This window comes from Phialemonium atrogriseum (assembly GCF_030411735.1).
Source record: "Phialemonium atrogriseum strain 8032-3 unplaced genomic scaffold QBC33scaffold_12, whole genome shotgun sequence".
In the NCBI taxonomy this organism is placed as follows: domain Eukaryota; kingdom Fungi; phylum Ascomycota; class Sordariomycetes; order Cephalothecales; family Cephalothecaceae; genus Phialemonium; species Phialemonium atrogriseum.
The window spans coordinates 204132-218621 of NW_026848149.1; the positions used below are offsets into that span (position 1 = coordinate 204132).

The window sequence follows — 14490 nt, forward strand, 5'->3', positions numbered from 1 at the left end:
TCCACTTATCTTGAAGGAAAATGCCTTTGTCATTGATGGATGGTAGTAACCCGTGCCTACCTATTTGCTGGAGTGCTTGCAGCCAGAGAGGCGCCGTCGTCCGGGGAAGCCACTTGGGGCTGCTTCCTCGTCAATGCGCCATCCGGGTCCACATTGTCCCCCCTTTTATATGTACCTAGATGTCAGTCATAATATCGACTTCTCGCTCCGCTTGGCACCAGCCAAACCCGCTCGCTTACGGACAAAGTCATAAATCCCGGGGCCTTCCCAAGGTGTGTGCTCAGCAGGCCTGCCGATCGCTCTCCCAGCTCCATCTGCCATGACACCTCGCCATTGCATTCCCACGAGGATCTCTTCGAGGTTCTGGTTTGCTCATGAGCTTCTCGGCGACGCGAGCTACCTGTAGGGTTTCTGCTCCGTACAGTAGCAGCACCCGCAATTGCCCTGGCAATGGCGACAGGAGCCGGTGCTGAGCCCGCCGCGGCCCTGTTGCTTATGGGGCTGGCAAATGCAATCAACTCAACTTCGTCCGACTTGACGACGGACCCCGCCCCCGTCCCCCGGACGCTATGGCTGCAGAACCTAGCAATCGGCATCGAGATCTTCGCCGCTGTCCTCTCCGTCACAATCTGCCTCATGCGTGCCTACATCAGGATAGTCACCAGGAATCTCGGCTGGGGTATGTCAACTGGGATTGCCGCGACTCGCCTGCGTCTCTAATTGCCCCCCCTCTAGACTCGGATCAACCATCTCTAACAACTTCCCGTCATAGATGATTACTGGATATTTGGTGCAGGGCTGCTATGCATTGCCCAGACACCCATCTCGATTATTTGTTAGTGTGAAGCAAAGTCCCTTGCGATTCATTCACATTCACATGGTCCAGTTATTCTGACCCTCGATACCAGATATCAAATGGACCTATATAGGCATCCACAACGCCGAGATACCTCCTCACGATACCGTTGCTGCTGGCCTCATCGCATACGTCAATGGACTCATCTATAACCCGATTCTGTCCATGGTCAAGGTCTCCATCCTGCTATTTTTGCTACGGCTCGCCGGTACGAGGCCTGCCGTCAGGTTCACCATCTGGGTCCTCATGGTCTTCACTATCTGCCTCATGATTGCCATCTTCTTCTGTGTCATCTTTGTCTGCAGTCCGGTGGCGTACAACTGGGACCGCTCGATAGAAGGCGGTACCTGCTTCGACAAGAAACCGTTCACCATGTGGACTGGCGCCGTCACCATCTTCACCGACCTCTTGACCCTCGCCCTCCCCTTCTGGATATTCCTCGGTCTCAGAATGCCGCGGCGAGTAAAGGTGGCCCTTCTGGGCGTCTTTGCCCTGGGGTTCATGTGAGTGACAAGTTCTGGCTTATATGAGCTTCCCCCACCATCTATCTCCTCCCCCCCTTCCTTTTTCATCCCCAATGCTCACGCTCCCCAACCGCAGCGTCACCGCCGTCGGTGCCGTCCGTCTGTACTTCCTCTATCGGAACAACTACGTCCCCAAGGAGGAGGACTCGAACTTCAGCATCGGCTTCGTCACCAACGCGCTCGAGACTAACCTCGCCGTCATCGCGGCGTCGGGCCCGGCCCTCTGGCCACTCGCGCGGCGCTGGTTCCCGCGCGCCTTCGACAACCTCGGCCTGACGCGCGGCTACCAGGGCGACATCCCCGACATCGAGATGACGGCCAAGGAGGTGAGCGGCGGGAGCTCGTCGAGGAAGTCCAAGCGGCGCGGCAGCTTCGGGCTCGGCCTGCTCGGCGGCGGCGGCGGTAGGAGGAGCCAAGGGACGGGGGCTCGGAGCGTCAGGAGCGGGAGAGGCGGCGGGGCGGGCATCCACACCAACCACAGCATCGGCGGGAGCTCGTTTGTGCCGACCACCAAGAACATGAGGGGGGACGGCGCGAGGGGCCACACCGAGATCAGGCACTACACGCCCAACGAGTCGGAGGAGGAGATCATGGCGTACAACGGCATCATGCGCACGACCGACTACACCGTCACGCACGACGAGGAGGGCCGGAGGCTGCGCAGCTCCGAGGCGGAGAGCGGGTGGTATGGACACCGGAACAAGCCGCTCGTGGGCGTGGGCGGGACGAGGTCGGACCCGGCGTTGAGGTCGAGCATGGGGAGTATATGATCTTTTATACCGTCTCGGGGATATGTTTGGCGCAACTGGCAGAAGCGTTTCTGTTTTCTTTTTTTGTCTATTTCTTCCCCCTTTTGGCAGGGAGTTGGGTGGGAGTCGGGTAAAGGGAATAGCCCTGTATCGGAATTTTTGGGGACAATCGGCATTGGGGACGTGGTTGCGGTTCTTGTATGCTACTTACGTAGAGTCCAGACGAAGTGGACGGGGGGATGGATGCGCTTGGTGAACTACGTGGCGGAGAGTGGTTTGGAGAAGCGCGTTGTCATGGCGAATCTACTAGAAGCACCCTTCCACTCAAGCTATCGGACATGTCTGCACTCACGGTTGGTGCGAGCAAGATTCACTTATCTACCAATGCTCACCTACTTATTTATACCCGAACTGGAGGCTACAATGCGCAGTGTTGGATGAATGAGGTTATTGTAAGATTCTTCTCGCTCCTATCCCACGTTCAATTCGGCCGACGAGGCAAATGCTACTGACCTTGCTGTAGTCGTCGAGGAGCCAAAGATAGACGGCTACAACCTATATCCACCTACAAGCACACTTCCGGGGATGCATCATACTCAAGGCCGGCCTCATTCCCGATCAAGTTCCAGAGGCATTCTGAGTGGATCAAACTAGCCACAAGCTGCCAGGAATCACGGGATGGCCCGCCGTGGGGCTAAAACACCGGACAGCCAACCGCAGAGGTTGGGTTGGAAAATGCTTATTTATCATTTATGCTCCTCGGTGGCTGTCATATCGGTAAATTGATGTTAATGAGAGAAATGACATCCCTCACGCACCGCCGTCACCAATTCCCAATTAGGGAAGTTGGGAAAGTCGTATAACTGTGATGGAGTTATAAACAATATAGGTTTTAATACAATACCCTTTTTGACCTTCTATCCGTTCTCATTTTCATAGTCTGTCTGCTCCAGAGGTGGGCTATTGCACCGTTAAATTCACGAGTCTCGCAGTAGAGAGGGAGGAGCTCTTATTTAGAGATCCTTCTTGTTGGTATGTAATTCGGAGTTGTCTAGTATCGAGAGTCACTATGACTGCGAATGACAATTGATTGCAATAGAACAGACAGTAATTAACACATCTTCCAGCTCCGGGCCAAAAATTGAAGAGTAAGAATCATCATGCAAACAGGGTGAATAGCCCACTCCCTCCCTCCCCCCCAAAAAAAGAAGGAAAAAGGAAAAAAAAGAGAGAAAAAATCGTCTTCCCTCAACCAGTAGGGAACCCAGCAGCAGCTCTACTCAGCCTCCTCAGCAGATCCGGCAACCGACCAGCAAGCAGCTCGTCGACGCAGTGGCTGACGACGGCGCCGTCGGCGCCGACATCCTGCGAGCGCGACTGGCGCAGCCAGTACTCAAAGGGCCCCCTGTTGCGGCGCAGCGCGGCGCCGAGCTCGGCGCACCGCTCGGCCGGCAGGTGCTCGGCGTGCATCTCGGTGAAGTGCGCAATCATCTTGGCCACGTCTTTGAGCGGCCACTTGCACGGCGCCGCCGGCACGCGCCCGATGCCCGCGTGCAGGTACTTGTCCGCCCGGCAGAGCCGGCACCGCCAGTGGCCCAGCCGCTGCAGGGCAGTGATTGTCGCGCCGGCGTCTGAATCGTTGTCCGAGTCTGGGGCGTGGGGCGTGAGTGTCGCTGCTGCTGCTGCTGCTGCGTTGCCGCCGCCGCCGCCGCTACCGCCCGAGCCGTCGGCTTCGTGGTCCGCCGGCGAGGGAAGCAGATGGCCCTCGGCGCGCTTGCTGGGCGCCGGGGTTATGCCCGGACCGCCGCCCGCGGGCCGCTTGTTGGAGGTTCTACAGCGATACGGGGTGGAGACCGCGGTGGGTCCGTAGGCGGATGCCGCGGCGGGGTTGGGCCAGCCGCTGCGGTTCCGGGCGCGCATCTGGGCCTGGAGGATCTCGACGCGGTGCTGGCAGTGGCGGATCTGGTGGCCGAGGTCGAGGACGCGCAGCTGCAGGGCGCGGGTCTCCTGTGGGGTGAGGTCTTTCTGGGCGAGCTGCTCCCGGCAGAAGTCGAGGTCGTGCCTGTACGCTAGGGTGTCCTCGTTGAGCTGGCGCACGGTGATCTCTTCGATGTTGGAGTTCTCGTAGCTGAAAGTGCGCGGGTCGTGGTAGGCGGCCGGGCCAGGGGCCTGGGTGGCTCCGGGAGCTGTGTTTGTTGTCGATGCCATGTCTACCGCGGTCTATGTCTCCCGTCGGGTTTGTGGCTTTTCAAAACTCTTCGAAAAATAGTGGGATTGAGCGAAGAGATGGGTTTCTATGAGAGTATCTCTCTAGCACCAGTAGGTGCGAGTGGTATCGAGGCAGGGGCGACTTCCTGTTCTGTGGAGGGTGGCTGCCTAGTCTGGACGGATTTACCATTGACGAAGGAAAACTTTATAGTCTGACTAGTACCCTTTGAGGCTGGATTAGTACCTATCAATGCAAGGTCTCATTGTTGTGCCAATTGAAAGAAAGTGATGGTAAGTTCTGCTGAACACGGATTAAAGGGGTGAAAACGGATCCGAAAGGCGAGAAAGAAAACACCCCAAGGTGAAAGAACTTGAAATAAAAAATAAAAAAATGCAATAAAAATGCCACTAACACGCTTTTTTCTCTCCTTTTCCTTTTTTTCTCTTCTCTATTTCTTTTTCGTTTCTTTGAGCCCCACTCGAGAAAACACCATTTCTTTCACCCAGGAGAACATGACGATTGAACTCCACCAATATCTTGCCAACCCAAGAAAGAGGGTTGGTATTAGGTTTCCGACCCTGTGTCATCTCATCATCTCCCCTTTTCGACACCTGCATGGCAGATTGAGTAGACGAGGGTGAAAGTGTTGAATGATAATCCACCAAGGGGGGTCGTGGTCCAAGAATCCAAGGTAAAACCAGTTGCTTTTTTCTTAGTCTTTGCAGAACGCTGATTTCATGCATAGTATCTCTTCCGCCGAATTAGACTCGCTCTCTTATGGGTTATTGGGTCCCCTATCAATGATGGAAGGTGGCTGACGTCTCTTGCCTCTCTGCTGCTCTTGTCTACATCGTTAGCCAACATGACTCCGACGAGACTATTATTGCAACAGTCGGGAGCCTTTCAGAGGGGACCAAGAACTACACGCTGGGCGTGGCTAGGACGTGTCAACAAAATCAGGCGTCACAAATACGATCCGTTTTCTGAAAGTGCCGTTGGCTGGATTCTGGCCAACTGTATCGAGGGACAACAAGCCTTTGGCGATGAGCAACTTTGGCCAGAGAAGGGTCAATTTCGCGCCAGGGGGAGGTTATTCTGCATCTAGATACATCACATACAATTATAGTAGCAAAAAGGCCAATGTTGGATATTGTCTCCTGAACCCCCACTGTTGCCAAGCGCTTGCACTGTTGGCTACAGCCTCGCTTATCTCTTGCATGATGCATTGCCACGTTGGCAGGGAGATAAATTGGAAGGCTGGGAGACCTTTCCACCACGAGATGTAGTATTGGTACCGTTGTTCACCCTTCTCCGTTGATCCGGGTTGTGGTTGCCCTGGCCTAGCGTATATTTCCATGGCCCGAGTTCACGTCCGTTCACGGCACTACTTCCATCGACGATGATCATGACCTCTCCGTGCTTCAAGGCTACCGGCCATGTGTGACTCATTCTAGACAGCTGCGCGAATGTCACCAGTGGTGTCTCTTGTTGACTTCGCCTGTCTTTTTCTTGAACCAACAGCAGTCCCCGACAAATCCAGCTCTGCGGTTTCCCCTCAGGTGATCTCACAGCGAATTAATCTTATACGTAATGGGCTGTGATTAATTGGAGTGGGTGTGCGAGAGTATTTCGCCCTGGATTAACGAGGCTGGGCAACAGCTGTTCACTTCTTGCCCGGCCAGACACCTCTTATACAGGCCCCCTAACCGCATCTCCATTCCATCCTTCCACCAACACCAAAGCTGACGGCAGGATTACATACCCATTTCCTGCCTCCAATTATCGAAACCCTCAAGTCTTTCTCCAAGGCAAGTAAAACTCAATGGACATGAGTCGCAAATGGGACTAACGGAAAACAGAATGTCTAGTAGGAAAGATAAGAAGGGAGGGCACAAGCGAGGCAGCAGAGACAAGGACAGCAAAAAGTCCACGAGCGAGAAAACAAGGAAGAAGCTCGAGGACGAGCTTAGCCAATATCTCGAAGAACTCGACCAGTTGAGAAACGAAAGAGTTCAGCTTATAAATGCGAGGAGTGCTCTTCAACGTGACAGTGTTGAAACATACAACTTGAGAGCACATACGCAAAACATGCCGAGGGATCAGATGCAGCTTCTGGCAAGCTCCTCGTCAGGGGTGCGAAATCCACGGGGAGCACGAGGATCTTCCGGCAAGAGGGACAGACCGAGGATCTCCATGACCCTGAGACGGTTGCTCAACGGCACAAGAAAGAGACAGATCGCATGCAAACCCATTCTAAATTCCTAGCACACACCAGCGAATATCAGGCCGAAGAGTACGTTGAATACGGGGAGGATCTCAAGAAAGTCGACAGGAAGATTGCAAGTGTTGAATCGAAGGTTGAGGAAATCAGAAAGATACTGGGTGATATTACGACGGATGAGCCTGGAGGATTAGACGACTATCTCGCCGGGTACGATGATGATGATGACGCAGCGGGCGGAGGACCGTCTGGGCCCATGGATGCTGGAGCTTGGGACAGGCCTAGTTATGGGGGATACGGATATGGGGGCACAGATGCTCATAGTCAGTACGCGTAGAGGGGAGCCAGAGACACGAATTATGCGCGTCTTGTCTGTCTTGAAGCGAATATCATGGTTCCGAGAAATATCAATTTTTCCCATTACCTTGCGAAGCTGTGTTAAGTAGAGTTGCCACCGACATCTGATAATCCTCGATAAAGAGTGGTTCATCATCGCCTCGACGCCTTACTCTTTTATAAGAATATCACGCTCACACGCGCCCTCCATTTTTCCACGCCCATTTCCCATTTCCCATTTCCCATTTCCAGCCTCCACAGGCACAGTGACAATTCAACCCTTTGGCGCTAATTCTTGCTGAAGGACGGAAGTTTCCTTCACACGCTGTCACCATGAGGGACCCTATTCTGCAAGACAAGATGATCACTGAGCGTGAGCGCTTCGTCAATTCCATCGACCCCGAAGCTGTCTGCCGCCTTGCCTCGTCTTACCACAATGGGGATCATTGCAAGGTGTTTCGACCACCCAAGCATGGGTCGTTCAACGTGTGCTGGTTTGTGGAATTCGATCTGACGGCCGTCTCAAGAGACACCCAAGTTAGACCAGATAGATGGGTGGTGCGGATCCCCATCTCGCCTCGGGTTCCATGGATCGACGAGAAAATAGAGGTTGAAGTAGCGACGATGAGGTTAGTCATCCTGGTGCGGATAGATGCCGCACTGTTTTTGACGACATCTAGTTACATCGCGGCTAAAACAAGAATCCCCGTACCACGGATACATGCCTGGTCCTTCGTCGAAGGCAGTCCCATCAATGCTGCCTGTATTATCATGGACTACGTCGAAGGCAAACCTCTGTCCTAGCTGGGATTCCCGGACGGTCCAGAATGGAAGGGCTGGCTAAGCAAGCTAAAGAATGTTGTCCGGAGACAGCTTGCGGACATATACGTTCAGCTTCGCAGCCTGGAATTTTCCAGTATCGGTGCTCTTGGGCTGCCGGCCAAAACCTCATCGCCAACCGTCGCAGAGCCAGGAGGGCCCTTAAATGACAGTGAAGCTAAGAGCCATTCCGAATCGGCCAACGTATTATCAACCGATGTATCCGGCATCACAGTCTGTCACCGGCCGATGCCCGTTGAGCTCCTCATGCAGGAAGTCGAGGGTCGTGACCCTGCAAGAATCATCCCACGTGGAAAGACGTTTAAAACGTCGAATGAATATAGCAATGCTTGGTTGTCGCTCGCTGACAATAATCTTGACAAGGCAACGGATATGTGGCTCGATACTAGAAACCCACGGGACGTTATATATGGAGCACATGATTTTAGACGCTTTGTGACCGAGGAGTGGCTTGACCCGACGCTCAACCATGGCCCGTTTGTGCTGATGCATGGCGACTTGAGCTTTCATGGAGGCAACCTTGCCTGGGATGAGAACTACAGGCTTCGTGCGGTGCTCGACTGGGAGTGGAGCTACGTCGTACCAGTACAGCACTTTGTTCCTCCACTCTGGCTGATCGGCTTTTACGACGTCCCCGAGTTGGCGGTGCGGAAATCAAGCTGGATGTGGGAGGTGCAAGTGCTCCGTCACGCTATCAAGGCGCGGGAGAAAATGCGTGGGGTTCCGCCCCATCTGTCAGGTGAATGGGAAAAGATGGAAGAGTGGCCGCATACAATCATCGCATTGGGACTTCTCCGGCCCGAATCGATACATCACGTCTACTGGGACTTTCTCAGTTGCCAAATATCCGGGCTTGATACGGACCCCGAACACGATCTCGAGAAACACGTCAAGATCATGACCGAGCGTATTGACGAATTTTTCAAGGACACGCCGTCTGCCGAGGCCCTTTTGGCCAGGAAAGTGGAAGAACAGAAGCAATTCGACGAAGAATTCGAGAAATACAGAGAAGAGATGGCAGACGCGTCTGAAGAGTGCCAGTGCGTGGGTTGCAAGCAGGACGGTGTCTCTGTCCCGATATAAAGGATTATTGATCTCAGGAGTCGGGTAAAGGCGTCGATAATGGTTAATGGGCTAGATATGGCTTTGGAGTTTATAATCTATGGGCGCGATATTGGGAGCTCGCCTTCACCTTCAGATACCCGCAATGGCAATTACCGAGCAGCATGTTGAAACCCATCGCCCACCAATAACCAAGACAACTGCTATGGGGTCTGGAAACAAGAGCGGCTGGAAAGTCTGGATCGATAACATGGATGTAGGTGGAGGTCTGTTCGGTGTTCGGAAGTCGTTCAACGGCAGGATCGAGCTGGAACAAATCCCCCCATCACCCGAAACAGGACTCATAAAAGGATGTGTAGAGCCCTCAGAGTTGGGTACCATCAGTAGCAAGTGTGAAAGGACTTTCAGGCAAGGTATGGTCCAACATTTACCAAGCCAACAGCCATCGACAACAGGACGATGCGAATCGGGGGCATCTGGGATACAGACAACCCAAACTTTGCACCGATCGTGCCCAATAGTCTTCTATACTTGTTAACTTCTGGCTGTAGGCCCCTTTGAGGTCTGTCATGTCGACAAGTCCATAGCATTCCTGCATTGACTTTGCGACATCGCCTTAGTTCACACCCTCTGCAACCCAAGTGCTCGCCCAAAGAGAAGTTGGATATATAGACTTATAGGCCTTGCTCCACAACGCCGTGTAATATTGGTCGCTTATATATACACACTCTGGTATGAACGCATCTCAATTGGTAAACGTGGGGAAACGGTCGCTGGGTGTCGTGGCTTCGAAGCAGGTGTCGGCAGGTCATCATCATCCTCATTATCTGCATAGAATTATTAGATATGGAATGAGTTCCCAGATTCGCGAGACCCCACTTACCTGATGCAACCTCCTGACTCAGCTCCCTCCATCCCTGGCGATGTCGATGGTGGGTGTTGACCTGGAGTTTGGGGGTGTTGATGAGGGTGTTGGCACTGGGAGGACAGGCAGGAGAAGATATACCGGCGCATGCAATGGTTGCAAATCTCGTGGATGCTGTAACAGCGGTGCAGAGACAGGAATCTGGCCTCGCTGAAGTCAAAATCACTGTTGCATTTCAGATGCTTTTCCATGAGTAACCTGGAGGGAATTGTCAAGACTCTCGCGTCCACACGCACCGAGACTAGCAGTATGCCATCATTGTAAACAAGAGATGCAACCGAGGATACGCAACATCTTTTGTGCACGTCGTGGCTCTGTTGCGAGGGAACAACATGCGGTTCTTGGCGGATGAGGTTGGGTCGCCCTTAACCAAGTGCCAGAGTGAAGTTCGGAATTTCACTCACGTGTTGTCCCTCTGCTAGGCTCTTTGATTGCTTCCAGCCATGTCACCCAGCTCTGAGCCAGGCGAAGGTATTTTCCGGGTCGTGCTCGCTTGGGCTTTGGGCGGCTGTCTAGGTGTATCCCCTTACCACCAACGAGTCCTTCCACCCTTCCGCTCTTCCGCCCTTCCGCCCTTCCACCCTTCAAACTTCCCTCCAGCTAAACTGCTTACTGAAGCCAGAAATTCAGTCGAAGTGACTAGGCCAGGTCTCGCCAGTGATCGATGGTCTGCCCCTTTGTTGGCAACCCGAAAATAGCCTGGCTCGAGGCTCGGTTAGAACGACGAATTATCCTCCGGACTCGGACCCTATTACTTGAGCGATACACAAAGCGTCCTAACAATACGGAGTTGAGGAGAAGAGGACACGTCGTGCCAGCTCTGAATAATAGTAACGTGGAAATATCGGTTCAGACTGGGGAGACGCGTAGGAACTGACTACGCGAGAACAAAGGACGACGTCGGGGCAATTATATGAAGCTGCTTGCGGCGGGCCCCAACTACCACACCGATTTACCAAGCGAAGCCCTTAAGAACCGATACTGAAAGTGGGCAGAAAACGAGGGAACAACCGGAACCAGCTAGCAATGTTGTCGCAAACAGCCAAGGGCGCTGCCATCCACCCACGCCCATTTCGCCGCTGTCTCTTCGTCGGGGTCTGCTTGATATTCGCTATACATGTAGCTGTGGGGTTGAAGTCGATGGGAATCGGGTGGAACACCGGCTGTTTTGGTATCGGCATGCCATAGGATGAGGTGGATTTGGGACTCGAGCGAACAAACAATGCCACCATCGCGAGGGAATAGTACACACAATATCCGTGGGGGGTTTTTTTTGCCGCAAACTGTCCATAGATTAGCTCGTAGCTTTCGCACGACGTCATCATATTTGCTACTAATCATTGTTTGTCCCAGCCTTGTTGACTTATCTCCAATTCTCACATTGCACGCTTGATGCCAAGGGGTTTAGCATCTGTCACAGGATATAATGTGTCTCCCATGAAGCCACCCCAGCTTGCCAGAAGACGGGGGTAGATGCTGCCAGGTGAGCCTGTCATCGTCGGGAAATTTCTGGTTGTATCAGCCAGATACTCGCAAGCCTGGCTGGACTTCAAGCATGGTCTCATTGATGTCAGCAGTGGAAATTATCTGTCCGTGACCAATGCCTTTTCTGCCCCATGTTGTCGACATGACGAGTAACAACATCAACACCAACACTGTACCCAAAACAGATTTGCTGGAGATGGTTTCGAGCTCGATCATATATATATGTCTTCATCCTCGTACTTCCTGCCCCTTTCCGTCCATGACTAGTTACAGGGAAATGAATGCGTCCTGTCAGCACAGAACTTCTTGTAATTGTATGGGAGTCTTTCGAAACATAATCCACAAGACTTAAAGCTTTTATCAAAGTAGGGTTCACAGGCAGAGACAATTACAGCTCGCAAGTCACGCATTCAAATGCTGGTATTGCCCAAGCCTGGGCTGAGAAGGTCGACATGACTGCGCAGAAGTGCCACGCGGGAGTGGCTTACAACTACGTAAGGCAGGAGGTCGATTCTGGCCACGTTACTGTCGAGTACGTGGCTAGCCAGGAAAATCCGGCAGACGGCTTCACAAAACCATTGAAGAGACCGAAATTTGAGTAACGTGTCAAGCAAGGTAGTGAAGGTCAGATAGAACAGCTTGACCATGAATCGAATCAACACAAGAAGACCTCTGATTTACCAGAAAAGCCATAAGCTAATCAATATCACTTGTCAAGCTATGAGGAATTAACATGCCAGAAGCCTGAAAGTCCCATGGAATGACACATGAAGAACTATAGGGAATCTAATACAGGCAGTGTTGCCTCCTAACCAAGATCTGTATTCAATTCCCTCGTGTACGATATCGAGACGAGGGCGATATCTCCTCAAGCTAGGGTTGATTCTAAACCAAACCCTCTTCACTCAGTTCTGAAGCACCAGGTGCCAAGTCAACACTGAAGATTGAATATTGATCCTCCAAATCCTGACCGCCTTTTTTTCTACCTATAAATACCTCTCCGAGCACCTCGCCCTTCCTACTTTCAACTTCTACCAGACAGCACACTGCCCATATCTTGACCTGCAAGATCGGATATTTTTACTTCCCTCAGACAACTCCTCGAGAATATTTCCTCTCTACCTCTCTACCTCTCTCTATTTATTTCGATACGCCTCTCTGGGGACGTTACCGGGCCTCTCGCCTCGAAGGTCGATATTACCCTTCGAATTTCTCATCAGCCTCGCGTCTTTTCTACCAAGGCAGGTACGTAGCCAGTCCAGGACACGTCTGCAGACCGATTGCTGTATCTTCCTCTTCTCCCCACGCGTTGCAAACTGCCCCACAACATCAAACTTCCAAACTCCTCGTCCTCCAGCCCTCGTCTCCCAACCCGCTCCCACCATTCACATCCCACACCTTATCTTTCCTAATTCATAATCTCCAGTCTACCGAGGGTAAGTAATCTTGCTACACAACAAACACTCCGGCATACCTACTTGAGAACTCGAGGGTTATCTACGGTATTTTCTTCCACATTCTTCATACCCTCCAGATATCCCTCATCTCCCCTCCCCGGTTTCCCAAACCTCAGGCCCATAACCCGAGCAAAGACTGCGGCTATATCACCATCACCTGTTTTGCCTTGCACCTGGGTTTCTATCATTCCCTCCTCCCCACACATTTTCTTTACTTTTCTTCCTCGGTCATCAAGCCTAAACCCTCATCGCAATCTCCATATCTTGCCTCATTAGCAACTCTGCTTGCTACACTTGAATTCCTTTCCCATTTCGAACTTTCACTTGATACTCCAAGCACCTCTCATTCCGTTCCTCTAAGGTATTCTTCATGAATTCCCAGCCTTCACTTTCCCATCCCTCGGACACCTTATCTTCATCCTAACTTGTTACTCTCTGCTGGCACTCGCCTTCTCCATCTTCCGTCACTGCCCATTCAACCTTTTTGCCCATCCACGCTGCTGGTTGAGTCCAAGTGCTGACCTGTTGAGGTCCGCCTTTAGACACATCATCATTTCTGATTCTCCTCATAAGATACCCAATATCATCACAACCAAAGATGTCTTCGCAAGGGTTTGGCCAGCAAGCCGAGCAGGGAACCGCCACCGAGGCAACATCGGAAAATGGGCCTGCCACACCCAATACCCCTCACCATACCTCCCCTCGCGTTGAAGAAGTTGGCGAGCACGCCTCGCAGGGAGGCTCCACCAGGACTTCACCAAGAACGGGCCAAGTCACTCACGATGCCTCCCCCCGAGGAGAAGAATTTTCCCACCAAGCCGCCCAGGGAGAGCGCAATGGGGGTCCATCAGGAGCGAGCAACGTCGCCGTCCCCGTCGACAACCCTCGCAGGGCCTTGGAATATCATGAGCTTGTCCAACGACTCCTCAACCCGGGTGCTCAGCAGTGGCGTGCGTACCAAAGAGGCAGCATCCCCCCGCCGCCGACGCCGAACATGAACCACGTCTGGGGCCCAGTTACTCCACCGCAGCAAACCGCCGAGAACGTCATCCCCCAATACGCCGAAGACGCCGAACAGTACACCGGCTGGCCCCCCTTCGGGTATGCCCCCGTGCAGCACCCCGTCTACTCCGAGCCTGTCTTCGACCCCGGCTTCGACTATCGACTTCCCTTTCTCTGGAGGCTGCTCAACGACCCGGAGGTGCCGCCTTTCTACTACTACTATTACTACCGCGACCACCCGCTGGGGTATACGAGATACTAGACAGTGCAATCGACCTGGCCGGTCATTGGGTAGGGAGGGTGGGCTGACCGGCCGGTCGATTTTTTTGGAGGGATGACCTGTGGTCGAGTGGGGGAAAGGCGAGACAAAATCTTGGATTTGACCGGTGGGTCGAGGGGAGGAGTGAATTAGGTATACCTAATTATCGTTCCGCCTGTGGGGTGAGGCGAGTAAGTCCATCCTTCATCAATGAGTGACTGCTCCCCGATTTGTCGTTGATGGCTGAAGACTGACGATGTTTTCCCTTTAGGAAGGGGCCCACATACCGCATCGTGGGCGCCTAGGATGAGGTCATAGAGAGCATCCTTGCGGATGATGTACCCTGAGACGAAAGAGGGGCTCTGGGGTTTCTCTTCTTCTCATCCGAGAGGTCCTCAACACCATCCGAGAGATCCTCAAGGTGATCCGCGATATCATCCGGGAGGTTGGTTCTCAACATGGGATACGTGGTGTGTTGACCGGGTGGCCGAGTGGGGGAGTTAGATGGGATGACCGGGTGGTCGAGTGGTGGATTCAAGTGCGACCTCACGGGGCGTAGTAAGTC

At 53.0% G+C, this 14490-nt stretch overlaps 6 protein-coding genes across 6 annotated transcripts; 5 read left to right on the plus strand and 1 right to left on the minus strand.

Moving 5' to 3' along the window:
• The first annotated feature begins 198 nt into the window (after nt 1–198).
• QBC33DRAFT_586499 (CFEM domain-containing protein) lies at nt 199–2467 on the plus strand. Its single transcript, XM_060431480.1, has 4 exons — nt 199–679; nt 773–835; nt 909–1359; nt 1457–2467. The coding sequence occupies exons 1-4, from the start codon at nt 451–453 to the stop codon at nt 2148–2150; spliced, it is 1437 nt and encodes a 478-aa protein (XP_060283547.1). The 5' UTR covers nt 199–450; the 3' UTR covers nt 2151–2467.
• A 910-nt stretch (nt 2468–3377) lies between these two features.
• Nucleotides 3378–4535, minus strand: QBC33DRAFT_611034 (uncharacterized protein; the record flags this gene model as incomplete). The annotated part of the gene is made up of 2 exons (XM_060432436.1): nt 3845–4535; nt 3378–3778 (listed from the first exon to the last, which is right to left on the minus strand). Exons 1-2 carry the CDS (start codon nt 4335–4337, stop codon nt 3378–3380), a joined length of 894 nt encoding a protein of 297 aa, XP_060283548.1. The 5' UTR covers nt 4338–4535.
• Nucleotides 4536–6198: 1663 nt separating this feature from the next.
• QBC33DRAFT_514904 (uncharacterized protein) lies at nt 6199–6896 on the plus strand (the record flags this gene model as incomplete). Its single annotated transcript, XM_060426062.1, has 2 exons — nt 6199–6348; nt 6411–6896. 2 exons carry the CDS (start codon nt 6199–6201, stop codon nt 6894–6896), a joined length of 636 nt encoding a protein of 211 aa, XP_060283549.1.
• Nucleotides 6897–7131: 235 nt separating this feature from the next.
• On the plus strand, nt 7132–7831 carry QBC33DRAFT_65943 (uncharacterized protein). The gene is made up of 2 exons (XM_060432967.1): nt 7132–7524; nt 7576–7831. Exons 1-2 carry the CDS (start codon nt 7229–7231, stop codon nt 7697–7699), a joined length of 420 nt encoding a protein of 139 aa, XP_060283550.1. The 5' UTR covers nt 7132–7228; the 3' UTR covers nt 7700–7831.
• Nucleotides 7832–8874, plus strand: QBC33DRAFT_65940 (uncharacterized protein). The gene has a single exon (XM_060432966.1). It carries the CDS (start codon nt 7964–7966, stop codon nt 8816–8818), a length of 855 nt encoding a protein of 284 aa, XP_060283551.1. The 5' UTR covers nt 7832–7963; the 3' UTR covers nt 8819–8874.
• A 4388-nt stretch (nt 8875–13262) lies between these two features.
• Nucleotides 13263–13928, plus strand: QBC33DRAFT_558826 (uncharacterized protein; the record flags this gene model as incomplete). Its single annotated transcript, XM_060429912.1, has 1 exon — nt 13263–13928. One exon carries the CDS (start codon nt 13263–13265, stop codon nt 13926–13928), a length of 666 nt encoding a protein of 221 aa, XP_060283552.1.
• Nucleotides 13929–14490: the final 562 nt, after the last annotated feature.

Excerpts from the sequence above, each read along its gene's own strand:
- QBC33DRAFT_586499 (XM_060431480.1), top strand. The coding sequence starts at position 451 with ATGGCGACAGGAGCCGGTGCTGAGCCCGCCGCGGCCCTGTTGCTTATG. Across the intron at positions 836-908 it reads GACACCCATCTCGATTATTT|ATATCAAATGGACCTATATA; the intron begins GTTAGTGTGAAG and ends CCTCGATACCAG. Across the intron at positions 1,360-1,456 it reads GTCTTTGCCCTGGGGTTCAT|CGTCACCGCCGTCGGTGCCG; the intron begins GTGAGTGACAAG and ends CCCCAACCGCAG.
- QBC33DRAFT_65943 (XM_060432967.1), top strand. The coding sequence starts at position 7,229 with ATGAGGGACCCTATTCTGCAAGACAAGATGATCACTGAGCGTGAGCGC. Across the intron at positions 7,525-7,575 it reads GTTGAAGTAGCGACGATGAG|TTACATCGCGGCTAAAACAA; the intron begins GTTAGTCATCCT and ends GACGACATCTAG.
- QBC33DRAFT_65940 (XM_060432966.1), top strand. The coding sequence starts at position 7,964 with ATGCCCGTTGAGCTCCTCATGCAGGAAGTCGAGGGTCGTGACCCTGCA.